General features: G+C 39.3%; 1 protein-coding gene across 1 annotated transcript in view; it reads right to left on the bottom strand.

Moving 5' to 3' along the window:
- Window positions 1-17,699, bottom strand: part of SPON1 (spondin 1) — a 276,795-nt gene that overhangs the window by 185,075 nt on the left and 74,021 nt on the right. The window contains exon 3 of the mRNA XM_024118692.3: window positions 8,753-8,886. Coding sequence (XP_023974460.1) covers window positions 8,753-8,886 — 134 coding nt within the window. The remainder of the gene's footprint in view (window positions 1-8,752; window positions 8,887-17,699) is intronic.

Genomic DNA, 17,699 nt, shown 5'->3' with positions numbered 1-17,699 from the left:
CTTGATGCTGCAGTACATGTTCAGAACCTGATGAACATTCACACATGGGCAGCCCAGAGTGCAGGGGCGTTAATGCCTGTGGGGCTACCCTTGATCAATGGAGGATGAAAACCGATGGATAATGGCTTCCCCCTTCATTCCTGGGCACGCTGTTCTGAGACACATGTCATATGGCTTCTCCAAAGGTCCCAGCAGGGGCAAGCATCGACTGCCTACGGTGATGACCAGGTCAATAACACTTGACCAAATAACCCCCATCCCCACTGCCCCCACCTTCTCCCTGGGATCACTTCCCAAATAAACTCTCTGCACACAAGCCTTTGTCTAAGCTGGGCTTTTAGGAGAACCCAGGCCAGGAATCAGCAGTTATTGAGTTCCTGGCACCGGGGTATACATTAGAGCAGGGGTCAGTACATTTTTTTCTATAAGATGCCAGATAAAAAATATTTTAGACTTTGTAGGCTATAAGGTCTCTATTGCAACTTCTCAATTCTGCTGCTGTAGCGTGAAAAGGGCCCTAAACAATCCATAAATGAATGAACCTGGTTGTGTTCCAATAAAACCTTCTTTATAAAAACAGGCAGTGGGCCCAGATGTGGCCCACAGACTGTGGTTTGCCAACCCCTACATTAGGGCCACACAGATGAGTAAAATTGATCCCCTCCTCCATGAAGCTTGCAGTCTTGGGTGGGAGGAGGAGCACCTGGAAATGAGGCTGCAAAGGTGTCTGGAAACATCACTAAGGACCTTGGACCCCATGCTAAGGAATTTTGGCTTTATTCTTTGGTGATGGGCAACACTGAATACATTCTCAGATCTAGTAGCAGCTGCAGCTGGGAACAGGTTATTTCATGAGCAAGAAATGAATTGCTCATTTTTAATATTTCTGTGAAACCCAGTCCTGCCAGAGGGCTGCCTCCCCTGCAATCCATGACCAAACTTCCCATCAGATGGCCAAGTTCCCTTATCTGTTACCCTTGAGGCCAGAGGTATCTCAGAGTTCAGAATATTTTTGGATTTCAGAAAGATAATACAGGGTACTTTCCATATATTTTGTAACATCCCCATCAGGGTCTGGGGCAGCATCAAACACATTAATATTTACACTAAAAGACTCTTCTGGATTTTAGAGCTTTTTGGGTTTCAGAAATGCAGATGAAGGACTGTGGACTTGATTTGTTTTGTGTTTCGCCCCTAGACTGTGACATTCTCAGAGACAGTCTCTGAATCCTCATTGACTGCATGCAGTAGGTGCTCCATAAATGTTATCGAGAGAGTGAGCAGACAAGAATGGCAAGAGAACATTGTTCGTGGAGGGATTCAGTGGAAGAAGAGGCTGGTCAGGGACTCTGGTAAAGGACATAGGGAGACTTAAATGCTCTGATCAGGATTCTGGACTTGATCTGGAAGGTGATGGAGAGCCCCCTTCAAGTTTGTTATGTAAGCGGTGTGACTCAGCTGGGTATGAGGACAGCAATTCTTATACCAGTAAGAGGCAGAATCACAGGGCAAGGAACTAGTGTGAGCAGTAAAAGGTTCCTGCAATAGTGAGGCAAGAAGTGCCTGTGAATAAGGCAGTGAATGTAAAGCAACTGAGAGAAAGAAGAGGCAGTTATGGCAACTAATCATGTTGGGGGAGAAGCTGCAGTTGAACTTGACCTGCCTGAGATGGTAGAGTACAGTACGAAGATCACAGACTCCGGAACCCAGATGCTTCTCTGTTTAAATCCCAGCTCTGTCACTTACCCTGTGACCTTGGGGAAGTTACTTAACCTCTCTGTGCCTTAACATCCTCTTTAGTATCCACTTCCTAGGGTTGCTCTGGGGATTAAACGAGTATTTATAATGCACCTAGAGCAGGGCTTGGCTCTGGGCTGTTATTACTGCCTGCAACCAATCATTGTTCCATAAGGTTGAATTCCCCAAATGGTTCACCAAGTGACTATCTCCTCCAGGGTAAGGCAACCCACATCTCAAACCCTCCCAAGAAGTGACAAGTGGGTGTCAGAAGTCTAGTAATAAACGTATGTAATGAAGGTATGGAAAGACAAGATCACTTCAAGGGACAAAACTTTTATCAGACTCAGGGGATAGGACTTCCCTCTGATGGGGCCTGTAAACATCTATTCTATTCACAGAGGCTTTTTCTTTCAATCAGTCACCACTTTGCTGTAACAGTTTGCAGTGTTGAAGCATGCCACGGAAACTAAGTGCTGGGTCATTCATTTGTAGGGAGAACGCTATAAGGAGGGATGTCTTAAAAGCCTGTAATTTAGAAATGTTCAAATCTTTGCATCCAAATGGAAAATGGAAATGGTGTCAGGTTTGTGCCAAAAGGAAAGTTGTAATTGCTACGTGCCTCCCTTCCCAGCCCTCCTGGGCAAAGGAACATAACCAGCTACGTGGGCTTCAGAGCTGTCATCTACAGATATTTAGCAGACTCTGCAGCTTACACTACCAGTCTGCCTTCTCCCAGGAATATTACCCAAACACAGCAACACAAATGCCCATTTTTGAAAGTGAGGGCTCTGCAACAAAGTTAGTGTCTCCCCTTTCATCTTTCCTGGAATTTGCTGCCAGATGTAAGCATCCAGACTAACTTTTTAGTGAATCTTCCTTCTAGCATGTCAGTCCACTGTTTAATCCACTAATGGCTCCCTTGTTCCTCTTGAATCAAGTTCAACCTCTTCATCTTGACGTTGGAGAACCTGCATGATTTAGCAATGGATTTCGGCCCCCCGTGACCTTCTAATCTCACCAAGTCTGTCTGTTTACTGTCTCCCAGTGCCGCCATATTTACTCTCACCTCTAAGTTCTCAGGTTAGTTTCACTCTGTTCACTCCCTTCACCTAGAATGACCTCTTCCCTTCTGTCCATTTATCCACACCCTACTACTGCCTTCAAGATATAAACTAACCTTTCTAAGGGGCTCTGGTGCTCCCATTATTACATTCTTCATTCATCTACTTTCTGACTAACCATGTTTAATTTGTCCCCAGTTCATGTCTGTCTTGGGTTGGCTAAGTTTTGCATACGTATTTTTATTTACACCACAACTAGACTTCAGGAAAGTGTCTTGAAAGTCAGGATCCTTGTTTATACTCTGAGTCTTTCTCAGTGATGGTCAACTCTGGACACATGGAATACTGGTTGTGATTGGTTTCTCCAATACCACCTTCCACAAGAAAAAGAAGGAAACTTTCTCATCTAGATAAAGGGTATTTCTCAACTTGATTCAAGGCATCAGTCTGATACCTGTACTTCCTGTTATACTTAAAAGTGAATTATAAGAGTATTCCCATTAAAATCAGGAATAAGCATGAATACCACTATTTAATATTGTACTAGAGGTGATAGATAATAAACTAAAACATAAAGATACAAAGGTATATTTATTCATTATTTCCCCCCAAAATGAAAAATAAGCATTAGAACTATCAAGAGTTCAGCACTGTCTAAACTCAAACTCAAGGTACAAGAATCAATAGCTTTCCTAAACACAAGCAATCAATGATTAGAAACTTTAACAGGAAAAAAGAGCCCATTCACAAAAGCAATAAAAGTATAAAATGCCTGTGGGGGAAAAAAAGCCTCACAAGAATGTTTAATTCAATGAGGAAAAATTACATGACTTTCCTGAAGGACATAAAAGACCTGAAGAGGGGATATTCCATATTTCTAACTGGGAAAACACATTGTAGGTTGCTACGATATAAAAACATATTGTAGGGTTTGCAACACCATTCAAAATCCCAATACAAGTTTTTATTAAACACAACAAACTCATTCTATGATTCGTCTGGAATTATGAATCTGCTTGAATGGCCATGAACATTTTGAACCAGAAGATTAATGAGCGATGACTTGCTATCAAAACATAAAATAAAATTATGCTATAGGGCTTCCCTGGTGGCACAGTGGTTGAGAGTCCGCCTGCCGATGCAGGAGACACGGGTTCATGCCCCGGTCCGGGAGGAACCCACGTGCCGCGGAGCGGCTGGGCCCGTGAGCCATGGTCGCTGAGCCTGCGCGTCCGGAGCCTGTGCTCCGCAACGGGAGAGGCCACAACAGTGAGAGGCCCGCGTACCGCAAAAAAAAAAAAGAAAAAAAAATTATGCTATAAAATGGTGTGGGTTTTGTGCAGGGATAAAAAGATCAACAGAACAGAACAGACATGTATAAAAATTTTATGTTTGTTTAAGTAGTATTTCAAACAATAAGGGAAAGGACAGACTATTTGATAAATGGATGTGAAACAACTACCTAGCCATTTTGAGAAAAATAGGTAGATTTTCATTTCCCAGCTGTGCTGGACAGCTCTGGTCTGTCCCTCCAGCTACTTTCCTCAACCTTCTGTACCCTGTTCTTTGCGGGAGAGGAAAATCTGTGTGAACTCTATCAACGAGGCTTCATTGTCCTTGTGGTTGGAGTCAAGGTCAAAAGGGAGAATCGACAGGGAATCAAGACTGGGATCCCTGTGGGTCACCTCAGGCTAGCAGCTTCCCTTAACTGAAGTTCTCAGCCCCTGGGAGGTGGTGGTCTTCTCTGCCCCGTCCTCTGCACGCTCTTTTTAACCCTTCAGACATGGGTGCTAAAGGCTCCTCTCACTTTTATTTTGGCCACACCATCATAATCAGACCCCTGATTCAATGACCCTTTGGCACCTCATGCAGAGCATGCCATCTATTTTCTCTTGAGGCTTACTGATACCATATTATTCACAAAATTAAATTCCAGGAAGATTAAAGACCTAAATTTATTTTTAAACCTATAAAAATATTAACAATATGGGAATATATTTATAACCTTGGGTGTGGGAAGATTATTTTTAGACAAGATACAAATCAAAATTCATAAGAGGAAGGATGGATACATTTGACTAAAACAAAATTTCAAATTTTTGGATGATTAGATACTCATAAGCAAAGTTAAGAGAAAGATGGAGAGGAATATTTGAAATTTATAACAAAGTGTTATTATTTGTACCATATAAGGATCAATTTTAAACATAAATATATTTTAAATATATTAAATTATATATTTACATGTTTATATATAAAATACATAATATAAAATGTATTTTATACATATAATATACACATATATTTTATATATAAATATATGGAAATATATAAACATCAGTTTTTAAAAGAAACATTATTAGAATAATGGACAAGAATATGAATGGGCCATTCACAAAGAGGAAATAAAAATGGAATAAATATTTGAAAAGATTCTTAATATTACTAGTAATCAGGAAAATATAAATTACCACAAGACACCATTTTTAACCATCAGATGGGCAGAACTTTAAAGAATGATAAACATCAAGAGCTGTTGAGGAACTTCCCTGGTGGTCCAGCGGCTAAGACTCCACACTCCCAATGCAGGGGGCCTGGGTTCAATCCCTGGTCAGGGAACTAGATCCCACATGCCACAACTAAGAGTTCACATGCCGCAACTAAAGATCCCACATGCCACAACTAAGACCTGGTGAAGCCAAAGTAAAAAAAAAAAAAAGAGTTGCTGAGCAAGTAAGGAAACAGGCTCTCTTGTTCACAGTCAGGGAGAGTGTTTAAGTTGGCAAGGTTTTTGGAGGAAAATCTGGCAGTGTCTATTAAAATTATAAATGTCCATCCCTTATGATCCTACTTCTTGGCAGCTACCATGGATAAAAACTTGCATATTTGCTCAAAGAGGTATGTATAAGGATGTTTATTATAGCATTATTGGTAATAGTAAAAAACTGGAAACAATCTAAATGTCCATCAACTGCGGAATAACTAACACACTTGCACAGTAGATTATATGCAACAGTTTAAAAAAAGAGATAGATCCATATGTTCGGACCTGGCAATATCTCTAATACCTTTTATTTAGTGAAAACCCATTTAATTTCAGGACATCATGTAGACCATGATACCATTTGTGTAAAGGGTACTTGTATGTTTTTTTATATGCGTATAAACTCACAGATAAAAGTCTAACAAATACACGCCAAATTGATATCTATCGCTACTTTGGGGTAGAAGACTGTGGGATTTATTGGGAGAAATGTCAGGGATTTTTCACTTTTTTTTCTATTCTGTATTTCACTATTTTCTGTATTGTCTGAAATTTTACAATGTGAATGTATTTACATTTTACCTATAAAATGATTTCTTTAGTGAATAATTATAGATTACATTTAATCCCTTCAGAAAAAGATAAAAGAAAGGAAGAACATGGGGCTTTAGCATTAAATGGAAGTGTGACTTCAAGAAACGTGCCTAATTCACTGGGACTTGTCTCCTCCTGCATAAAAGGGGCAAGTTTGTTGTGAAGATTAAATTAGACAAAGCCCACTAGATGTGCAGCTGACTTCATGGTAGACAGTATTGGTTGTCCCGTTCTTTCTCCTCCATTTGGCATGTGAGAACCTTGAGGGCCAAGATCTTAACTTCAGTTGCCTGTACACTGTGGACGTCTGGGCAAATAGAAGCTCAGTTACATTTACTGAAAGAATGAGTGACTGAACAAGCCACATTTGTTTACTGTTAATGGATAAACATATGTTCACATATGTTCATTGTTAACGGTAAACAAGAGATGCCTTTTTGGCTTCCACCAGGAAGATCAAAGGCTTCTGGTTTGTGAGAACAATAAGTCAAAGAAAACCAGAGATCTACACCAAAGGGATAAGGGTTTTAGAGCAGGAAGACTCATCACACAGATCTGATATTGGAGAGCCCCTCTGTGGAGTGATAGGGCTGCCATGGGCGGGGGTGTGGGTACTGGAAAGCCAAGCTGAGAACCCGGTCTCCAGGCTGAGAGACTGAATATACTAATGGACAAAGGCCAGGCTGTATATGACAGTGATGACAGAACTCTGACCCCCAACCTCTGCAGTAAATGGCCTGGGAAGCCAAACCACAACGTCTGCAGCCATTAGTCCAGAACGGTTAGGACTTGGGCAATGATGTCAACTCTCTAATTCTTGCCCCACTGCCTCCTCTATTTCCATCTCAGGACCTGTCAGAGAAAGCCTAATATGCTCTCCAAACCAATCACATCAGATGCTCCATTTCTAGTTAGCCCGCTCTCAGCTTCCCCATGCCAACAATCTCCAGTCAGAAAGTACCCACAATCTTCTCTTATTTTTCACTGTAAAGCTTTCCCACTCCTCTGCCTGCCTTTGAGTCTCTGTCAAATGCTAGTGATGGCAGCTGACTTCCTTGCTACATAGCAAGCTCTGAATAAATAGCCTCTTTTCTCAGTTCAGTGGTCTTCGTTTATTCCCACAAGGGCTTCTCCCACATTGCAACTAGATACTAGATACATGTTATATATTGGGATTTATACTTATACATAAATTCTACTTCTAAATTTAAAAAAAAAATCACCAATGTAGATTAGTGCCAAAAGCCAAACTTCTCAAGGAATCTGAGGAAGGATGCTCAGCTTGCATTAAACTAAGAAAAAAATAAATGATGTCCATACAGATGGCAGCAAAAAGAGGCCAGAGACAAGACTGAGTCTGGACAATGGACAGAGGCTTCCAGAAATCTCTGCGAGCTTTTTCTTTCTCCCATAAGCCAGGCACAGCTGGGTCCAGAAACTGCAGGGACTGGAGAGCCTAGGTGGAATGCCTCCTTATCAGTCTCTCCTCAGGGCTGGGCTGTAGTTGTAAGTCTTTAGAAATGTCCACCTGCCACAGGTTCAGACAAATGAACCAAATATATACATAAGGCCTTAGGGGATTTTAAAGAAGTAGAAGATGGTTGGGAAGTTCCCAGCCCCCTAACTCCAGGAAAAAGGGTTTCTTGGATGCTGGCATTGGAGCCTTGCCTATCTACCCATGACTATTTGTCTGTCTGAAATCCTAAAATTCCCAGCATCACTCTATAGAGCCTTAAAATGTATTTATAACAGGTTATAGCCACATTTCTCAAACTACTTAGTGTTAATAATGTCTCAGCAAAAAAGGAGCTTTGCAGTCAAGTTTGGGAAATGCTGGGTGAAACCAAGTTAAACAGACTTCTTTTTGGCAGGACTCTGCAAAACCTTCAATATGCTAATGTATGTTGTGAATCTGCAAGAAGGAGATATACAGCATACAGCATTTTCCAAAGTTATTTAACCATATAAATTGATTTCCTGCCCACCTATTTACATCTCCCTGAACATCATTCTATAACATACAATTTTGGAAGCACAGGTTTGAGATAATGCTACCTTTCAGGGGAAAACCATTGGCTGGCTCATACCTCTCATCATCTATTGTAACTCACCAAGATGAGGATCAAGATGCCCCATAGGAAGCGGTGCAAGAGGGCAATTTTGATGGGAGAAGGAAGAAGACAGGATCATAAAGCAGAGCCTGGGGCCAACGGAGGTTATAGTCAGGTCTCAGGTCAGCCTAGCACAGCTTAAGGATCGGGGGTGTATTCAAGATGGAGGAAGCCAAAAATTATCCTCGCCCGGGTCATAATTTTTCTTGACCAGCCATAGGATCATTATCTCTAGGAAGATACAGAGTAACCAGCAGATCATTGTATGGGAAGAAAACAGAGATTCAGGTGATTGATTCTTTTCATAGCACTTTACAAAAGACCGCCCATAGTCCTGCTTTAGAGTCAAGATAAGGGAGGGCAGAGAGATGATACAACTTGTCTGATGCCCCAGTAAAGGCACTTTTCCTTCTGCAACCGCACCTTCGACAGAGCACAGGAAAGGGGAGTGAAGTGTTCCAAGGATTCCCTTGTTCACTTACTTTAGAATCACACAGCCGGTTCCTGCAGGTGGCGCTATCCAGAACACCTGGATCCGCGTCCTCCTCCGTGGGGTGCTTTCGGTGACCGCAACGGGGCAATTACTCATAAATTGTGTTTCTTCTTCATCTATGATCTGTGGAAAAACAGTGGAAAATAAACACATTAAAATGCAATGTCACTTTGGGAAGTTTCCGTGTTGACACTTCCTTAATTTTATTTTTAAATCTGTCATTTTCTGTTAGTAGTTCTACATCCCCAAGACACCAGAATAGTGCCTGGCATAGAGTCCCACTTACTGCTTGTTGAATTAACGTAAGGGTAAGGATGTAGCACTTGTTCTCCGCTCTCTGGGACCAGGATCTTATGTCAGCACTTTGAGGGACAGGCCACTAGGTGATGATCTTGCTCATTTCACTACAACAACCTGTGTCCCACTTCAGGGAAGGAGGAGGGTGGGGGAGAGATAATCCAAAGCAAACACTATATACCTAGATGTTGTGATTCACTTTTATAGCTTGAAATTAAAATGTTAAAAAAAAACCCTTTGGAGTAAGTATACCAAAGTACATAAAGTCGCCCAGCTCTATAGCACTGTTTACTCCTGCAGCCTCTCCTTTCTTAACTTGTGCCTTATACTGGTGTTCTCCCAAGTTAACCATCAAGATTTCCTATGACACTGCAAAAAAGCTGGTAGCCATTCCCATTCCACAAGGCTGTTTTCACCATTTCTCCTGCTTGCTTCTGAGTCTGCAGCCAGGACTTGCCTATCCCTCTCGTAGAACCACAGACTGTTAGACCTGAACGGATCTTCTGGGGGAAATCATCTAAATCCAATGGGTCTTAAGTGCCAACTCCAACTAATTGGTAGTAGCTGTGTCATGAGTGGTGTTACTAACATTAACAGAGAAGATTTATTGGGTGTTTAGTGTAGGCTAGGTACTAAGCTAAGTGCTTTATATGAATTACTCATTTAATTTTCAAATACAATTTAATGAGAATAATTATATCCATATTGTATTTATTTTATTTAAAACGTTTTTTAATTCCTCTTTTTTTTAGGAAAGTAGGTAAAAAAATTAAGTCATATCATATACTTTCATCACTGTGCAAAGCAAAGGCAACGTTTTGTTTATCTCTATGTTCTTTATACATCTCTCATTTCCTTCGTTTACCACTCACTCCTAAGTATTTAATATAGGTCCTTCTGAATATCTATATATACACATATACATATATACATATGTGTGTGTATAATTTACTTGAAGTTACATAGAGTTGTTGTGTATTTTAATATTTCTTTCAATCTTATAATTTTGAGATATATCAATGTTACTACATGTGAATGTAACACTGCTACTGATTGCTGCTTAGTACTCCACTGCATGCATAGACCACATTTTACTTATTCTCCCAGTGAGGAGCACTTAACTGACCTCCAGCTCTTTGCCTCGACAAACATCGCTGTAATACAAATCCTGATGCTGCTCTGCTTATGAACCTACCTGAGAGTTTCTCAGCAATATAAACCATGTAGTGGGACTGCTTGGTTGTGAGGTTGCGGGTATATCATATTAATTTCACTAAGTAGTTCCAGATTGTTCTGCAAAATGGCTTTACCTACTTTCATTCTATAAGCTATGCATAACTGTTCCCATTTCCCCATATCCTCACTAGTACTTGTGATTACTGGACTTTCTAATTGTTTCCAATCTGATGGATGTAAAGTAGTATCTTGTTTTCATTTAATACTAGCAAATTTGAGCATCTCTTCATAAATTTATCATGTTTCTCCTGTGAACTGCCTACTCAAAATATTTACCGGTGGATTTTTCTTTTTCTTGTCGATTTGTAAGACTTTCCAGATATGAAATGCTCATCATTTACAAATATCTTTCTGTCACCCAGACGTTCATCTTATCTTTGGAATTCTTCAATAATTTCCATCTAATCAAATTGATCAATTTCTCTCCTATGGCTTGCATTTTTTTGGTCTTGCTAAAAACACTGAGATCACAAAGGTGTTCTCTAGTATTTTCTTCCGTTAGCTTTATAATTTTATTTTCACATTTAGGCCTTCAATCCATTTAGAATTTACTTTTTAATGTGATGGAGTAGGGATCCAACTCTATTTTCTCCATACTGCGAGCTACTTCAAAACAAATTAGTAAACAGATTTTTTTAGAGCAGTTTTACACTCACAGCAAAATTGAGCAGGAAGTACAGAGAGATCCCATATACCCCCTGTTCCCACACATGCACAACCTTCCCCATTATCAACATCAGGCATCAGAGTGGTACATTTGTTACAACTGATAACCCTACAGAAACCTGCACTGACACATCATCACCCAAAGTCCACAGTTCATTAGAGTTCACTCTTGGTCTTGCATATTCTATGGGGTTTTGACAAAGGTATAATAATATGCATCCACCATTGTAGTATTGTATTGAGTAGTTTCACTGCCTTAAAAAATCCTCTGCTCTGCCGATTCATCCCTCCCTCCCCACAACCCCTGGCAATCATCAAGCTTTTGTTGTAATTGCTTATTAGTTCCCTGAGGTTTTTTGTCAGATTCAGATTTTCCTATGTAGACAACCATGTCATCTGTAAACAAAGACGGCTTTATTTCTTCCTTCCCAATCTGTATATCTTTTATTTCCTTATCTTGTCTTGTTGTATTAGCTAGGACATCCAGTATGATGTTGAAAAGTAGTGATGAGAGGCGACATCCTTGCCTTGTTCTTGATCTTTGTAGCAAAGTCTCAAGTTTCCTACCAGTAAGTATGATGTTAAGTGTAGGTTTTTTGTACGCTCTTTACCAAGTTAAGGACCTTTATCTCTAGTCATAGTTTGCTGAGAGTTTTTATCATGAATGGGTGTTGGATTCCGTCAAATGCTTTTTCTGCATCTATTTATATGATCATGTGATTTTTCATCTTTCACCTGTTGATGTGATAGATTACATTAATTGATTTTCAAATGCTGAACCAGCCTTGCATGACTGGGATAAATCCCACTTGGTTATGGTGTCTATTCATTTTATACACTGTTGCATTTGATTTGCTAATATTTTATTGAGGAATTTTACATCTATGTTCATGAGAGATATGGGTTTGCAGTTTTCCTTTCTTTGCAATGTCTTTGTCTACTTTTGGTAATAGGGTGGTGCTGGCCTCATAGAATGAGTTAGGAAGTAGAGAATCGGTATAATTTCTTCCTTAAATGTTTGGCAGAATTCACCAGTGAACCCATCTCGGTCTGGTTCTTTCTGTTTTGGAAGGATATTAATTATTGATTCAATTTCTTTAAAAGATATAGGCCTATTCATATTTTCTATTCCTTATTGTGTGAGTTTTGGTAGATTGTGTCTTTCAAGGAATTGGTCCATTTCATCTAGGTTATCAAATTTGTGAGCATAGAGTTGTTTGTAATACTCATTATTCCTTTAGTGTCCATGGGATCTGTAGTGATGTCCCTTCTTTCATTTCTGATATTAGTAACTTGTGTCTCCTCTTTTTTTTTTTTTCAGTTAGCCTGGCTAAGGGCTTATCAATCTTACTGATCTTTTCAAAGAACCAGCTTTTCGTTTTATTGATTTTCTCTATTGATTTCTTTTTTCAATTTCATTGATTTCTGCTCTAATTTTTATTATTTTTCCTGTTTATTTTAGATATTATTTGCTTTTCTTTTTCTAGTTTCCTAAAGTAGAAGATTAGATTATTGATTTAAAGTTTTTCTTCTTTTCTAATATGTACATTCAATGCTATAAATTTCCCTTAAGTGCTGCTTTCATTGCATCACACAAATTTTGATAAGTTGCATTTTCATTTTCATTTAGTTCACAATATTTTAAAATTTCTTTTGAAATTCCTTCTTTGACCCATGTGTTGGTTAGAAATGTGTTGTTTAACCTTCAACTATTTGGGGATTTTCCAGCTATCTTTCTATTATTGATTTCTAGTTTAATTCTATTGTGGTGTGAGAGCAGATATTGTATAATTTCTATCTTTTTAAATTTGTTAAGGTGTATTTTATGACCCAGAATGCGAACCATCTTGTTGAATGTTCCATGTGAGCTTGAGAAGAACGTGTAATCTGCTGTTGTTGAATGTAGTCTATAGATGTCAGTTAGATCCAGCTGATTGATGGCACTGTTGAGTTGAACTATGTCCTTACTGATTTTCTGCCTGCTACATCTGTCCATTTCTGATAGAGGGGAATTGAAGTCTACAACTATGACAATGGATTCATCTATTTCTCCTTGCAGTTCTGTAAGTTTTCAGCTCACATATTTTGATGCTCTGTCATTAGGTGCAAACGTATTAAACATATTAAGGATTATTACATCTTCTTGGAGTATTGATCCCTTTATCATTATGTAATGCCTCTCTTTATTCCTGATAACTTTCCTTGCTCTGAAGTCCACTCTGTCTGAAATTAATATAGCTATTCCTGCTTTTTTTTGATTAATGTTAACATTGTATATCTTTCTCGTCATCCTGCTTTTAATCTATTGATATATGTCTTTATATTTAAAGTGGGTTTCTTATAGACAACATATAAGGGTCTTGTTTTTGATTCACTGACAATCTTTTAATTGATCTGTTCAGACCACTGATGTTTAAAGTGATTATTGATATAGGCAGATTAATATTTACCATATTTGTTGCCTTGTTCTTTGTTCCTATTTCTGTCTTTCACACTTTTTCTGTCTTTTTTGGTTCTAATTGAGAATTTTATATGATTCTATTTATTTGTTTTCCTTTCTTAGCGTATCAATTATACTTTTTTTTTTTTTTTTGCGGTAAGCGGGCCTCTCACTGTTGTGGCCTCTCCCGTTGCGGACCGCAGGCTCTGGACGCGCAGGCTCAGCGGCCATGGCTCACGGGCCCAGCCGCTCCGCGGCACATGGTATCTTCCCAGGCCGGGGCACGAACCCGTGTTTCCTGCATCAGCAGGCGGACTCTCAACCACTGCGCCACCAGGGAAGCCCTTTTTGGCTTTTTAAAATGGTTGTCCTGGAGTTTTCAGTATACATTTACAACTAATCCAAGTCTGCCATTAAATAACACTATACTGCTTCAAAGATAGTGCAAGTACCTTATAATAACAGAATATTCCTAATTCCTTCCTCCTTTCCCTTATATCATTGCTGTCATTCATTTCACTTACACATAAACATATATAAGCATATATAGACATAAGCATATATAATTAAATACACTGTTACTATTATTATTTTGAACAAAGTATTACCTGTTAGATCAATTAAGAATAAGAAAAATTTTTAAATTTATTTTACCTTCCTTTATTCCTTCTTTAATACTCTTCCTTTTTTAAATGGAGATCTGACTTTCTGACCTATATTATTTTTCTTCTCTCTAAAAAACTTTTTAAACATTTTTTGCAAGACGGGTCTACTGGCAACAAATTCCCTCAATTTTTGTTTGTCTGAAGAAGTCTCTATATCTTTTTCACTTTTGAAGAATAATTTCACAGGGTATTGAGTTCTAAGTTGGTGGCTTTTTTCTCTCAACACATTAAATATTTCACCCCACTCTCTTCTTGTTTGCATGGCTTCTGAGAAGTTGTATATAATTCTTATCTTTGTTCTTCGTAGGTAAGGTGTTTTTTTTCCTCTGGCTTCTTTCAGGATTTTTTATTGATCTTTAATTTTCTGTAGTTTAAAAATGATATGATTGGATATAGTTTTTTTGGCATTTATCTTTCTTGGTGTTCTCTGAGCTTCCTGGATCTTTGGTTTAGTGTCAGATATTAATTTAAGGAAATTCTCAGTCATTATTGCCTCAAATATTTCTTCTGTTCCTTTCTCCCTTTCTTCTCCTGTTATTCCTATTATGCATATGTTATGCCTTTTGTAGTTGTCTCATAGTCCTTGTATATTCTGTTCTGTTTTTTTCAGTCTTTGTTCTTTTGCTTTTCAGTTTTAGTAGTTTTTGTTGATATATCCTCAAGCTCAGAGATTCCTCAGCTGTGTCCAGTCTACTGATAAGCCCATCAAAGGCATTCTTCATTTCTGTTACAAGGTTTTTGATCTCTAGCATTTATTTTTGGTTTTTCCTTAGGATTTCCATCTCTGCTTACATTGCCCATCTGTTCTTACATGCTGCCCACTTTATCCATTAAAGTCCTTAGCATATTAATCATTGTTGTTTCAAATTCCCTGTCTGATAATTCCAACATCCCTGCCATGTCTGGTTCTGATGCTTTCTCTATCTCTTCAAATGTGTTTGTTTGTTTGTTTGTTTTTTGCAGTACGCATTGATCTCTAGCATTTATTTTTGGTTTTTCCTTAGGATTTCCATCTCTGCTTACATTGCCCATCTGTTCTTACATGCTGCCCACTTTATCCATTAAAGTCCTTAGCATATTAATCATTGTTGTTTCAAATTCCCTGTCTGATAATTCCAACATCCCTGCCATGTCTGGTTCTGATGCTTTCTCTATCTCTTCAAATGTGTTTGTTTGTTTGTTTGTTTTTTGCAGTACGCAGGCCCCCCACTGTTGTGGCCTCTCCCGTTACGGAGCACAGGCTCCAGATGTGCAGGCTCAGCGGCCATGGTTCACGGGCCTAGCCGCTCCGCGGCATGTGGGATCTTCCCGGACCGGGGCACGAACCCGTGTCCCCTGCATTGGCAGGCGGACTCTCAACCACTGCGCAACCAGGGAAGCCCTTCAAACGTGTTTTTTGCCTTTTGGTTTGCCTTTTAATTTTTTGTTGCAAGGTGGACATTATGTGCTGTAAAAGGAACTGAGGTAAATAGGCCTTTAGTAACATGTAGACATACCTCAATCTGTTGTGGCTTCACTTTATTGCATTTCACAGACACTGCATTTTTTAACAGTAAAGTATTTTTTAATTAAGGTATGTCCTTTTTTTAGACATAATGCTACTGTGTACTTAATAGAGTACAGTACAATGTAAACATAACTTTTATATGTGCTGAGAAACCAAAAATTTCATGTGACTAGATTTATTACAATTTTTGCTTTATTGCAGTGGTCTGAAACTGAACCAACAATATCTTTGAAGTATGCCTGTGGTAAGGGGTCAGGGAGAGGAAGTGTTCTATAGTCTTATGATTAGGTCTCCCTGTTTTGGTGACGTGTACCCCTGGACTGTGCATTTCACGTGTGTGTCTCAGTTTCCCACCACCACTTAGGTGGAACTGGATGGCTGGAGGAGGCTGGAGTTGGGTATTTCCCTTCCCCCAGAGAGGTTAGGTTCTGATAAAACTCTAGGAGGTTAGGCTCTAGTAAGATAGCTCCTCCTGAGAGCAGACCTTGTTGAGAAGAACAGAATGCCTGGTGTATTTAAAACTAGTTCCTTTTCTCCTCCCCTTGTCAGAAGCCCGAAGAGATTTTTTTCTCTGATATTCACTGTGAGGACGTGTTAGATCTCCTGTAGGTGAAGCACACAAAAGTTATTCCCCCTCCCCGCCAATGACTGGGCGCCTCTGGAGTTTCTAACTCTCAGACTTGGCCACACTGAGCCTCAAGCAATCCATCGACTGTAGTTCAGGTTTTCCTACTCTGGCACATGGAAATTTCTGCTCTGTTAAGTTGTGATTCTCTGTATCCTCCTGTCTGCCTCTCCAATTTGGGGGCAGCAATTTGCCCTGTGATCTCATTTCTCTGATGGCTCTAAAAAGAATTGTTGCTTTTTTGGTTTGCTCAGCATTTCACTTGTTAGGATGGAGTGATGACCTCTAAAGAGCTTCTTACCCGTGGGCCTAGAAGCTAGAAGTCCATACTGTGAGCTACTTTTAACACCACTCAATCCATCTTTACTCCACTTTGTGATGCCACCTTTCTCATATAAAGAGTGACCATAAAATTTATTGTCCAAACAAGGATGAAAAAGTTTGTTATTAATAATTACAATATTCTGAGACAACTGGCAAAACAGACTTTTCCAGGCAAATGGGGCATATGTACACCAGGTTCCCAAACACATTGTTACTGAGCTTTCTACTCAGAGCGGCCATGGCTCACAGGCCCAGCCGCTCCGCGGCATGTGGGATCCTCCTGGACCGGGGCGCGAACCCAATTCCCCTGCATCGGCAGGCGGACTCTCAACCGCTGCACCACCAGGGAAGCCCTGTAATATATTTTAATATCTGGAATGGCAAGTCCTCATTCCTTGCTCTTCTTTATCAACATTGTGTTATCTCTGTGGATCTTTATTTTTTCATATATGGTATAAATACTCTAAAAACTCCCTTGCTTCTCTGTCATTTTATCTTCTTTTTTTTAAAATTTAATTTCATTTATTTTTTTATACAGCATGTTCTTATTATCCATTTTATACATATTAGTGTATATATGTCAATCCCAATCTCCCAATTCATTTTATCTTCTTGATGTGATAAAATCCCAGCCACTCACACCTATGGAGCTCAGTGCTACTGGACAAAGTCATGTGATGAGGCCAATTGTCTCCTATATTAATTGACTCCTAGCCTCAGGTCTGCCCGGCTACATTGCTGTATGTATCTTTCCACTGTCAACAATGATGATTTCAAATCTCCAATCTCTCCAAACTTCCAACATTAATCTCTTCTTTCACTCTTATTGTATTACCTTGCCACTTACTTCACAGAATAAACAGAAGTCAGAAGATTTAAAGTCCTTCACTTTCCCACCTGCATTCACCCTGTCCTCCTTCATTCTTATTATAACAGAGGAACCTTACTTCTCTTTCATCTCTGCTCTGTTCCCATCCCTCTTCCTGACTCTAACAATTATCCCTTTTCTCTCCTCCAGGTTCAACTTTTGCCCCAGTTGAATCATTCCCATTAATCTTGTAAGCACAGTTGAGTCTTTCCCATTGAAAAATAAAGACAACTTCAGTTAACCCTTCATCCCCCTCCAGATATGGTGTTCTCTCTCTTCTCTCCATCACAATCAAATAACTTGAATGA

Source organism: Physeter macrocephalus, chromosome 16 (genome assembly GCF_002837175.3).
Source record: "Physeter macrocephalus isolate SW-GA chromosome 16, ASM283717v5, whole genome shotgun sequence".
NCBI classification, from domain to species: Eukaryota; Metazoa; Chordata; class Mammalia; order Artiodactyla; family Physeteridae; genus Physeter; species Physeter macrocephalus.
Note: the sequence above shows the minus strand (reverse complement) of the source record. Positions and strands in the feature narration are given on the sequence as shown.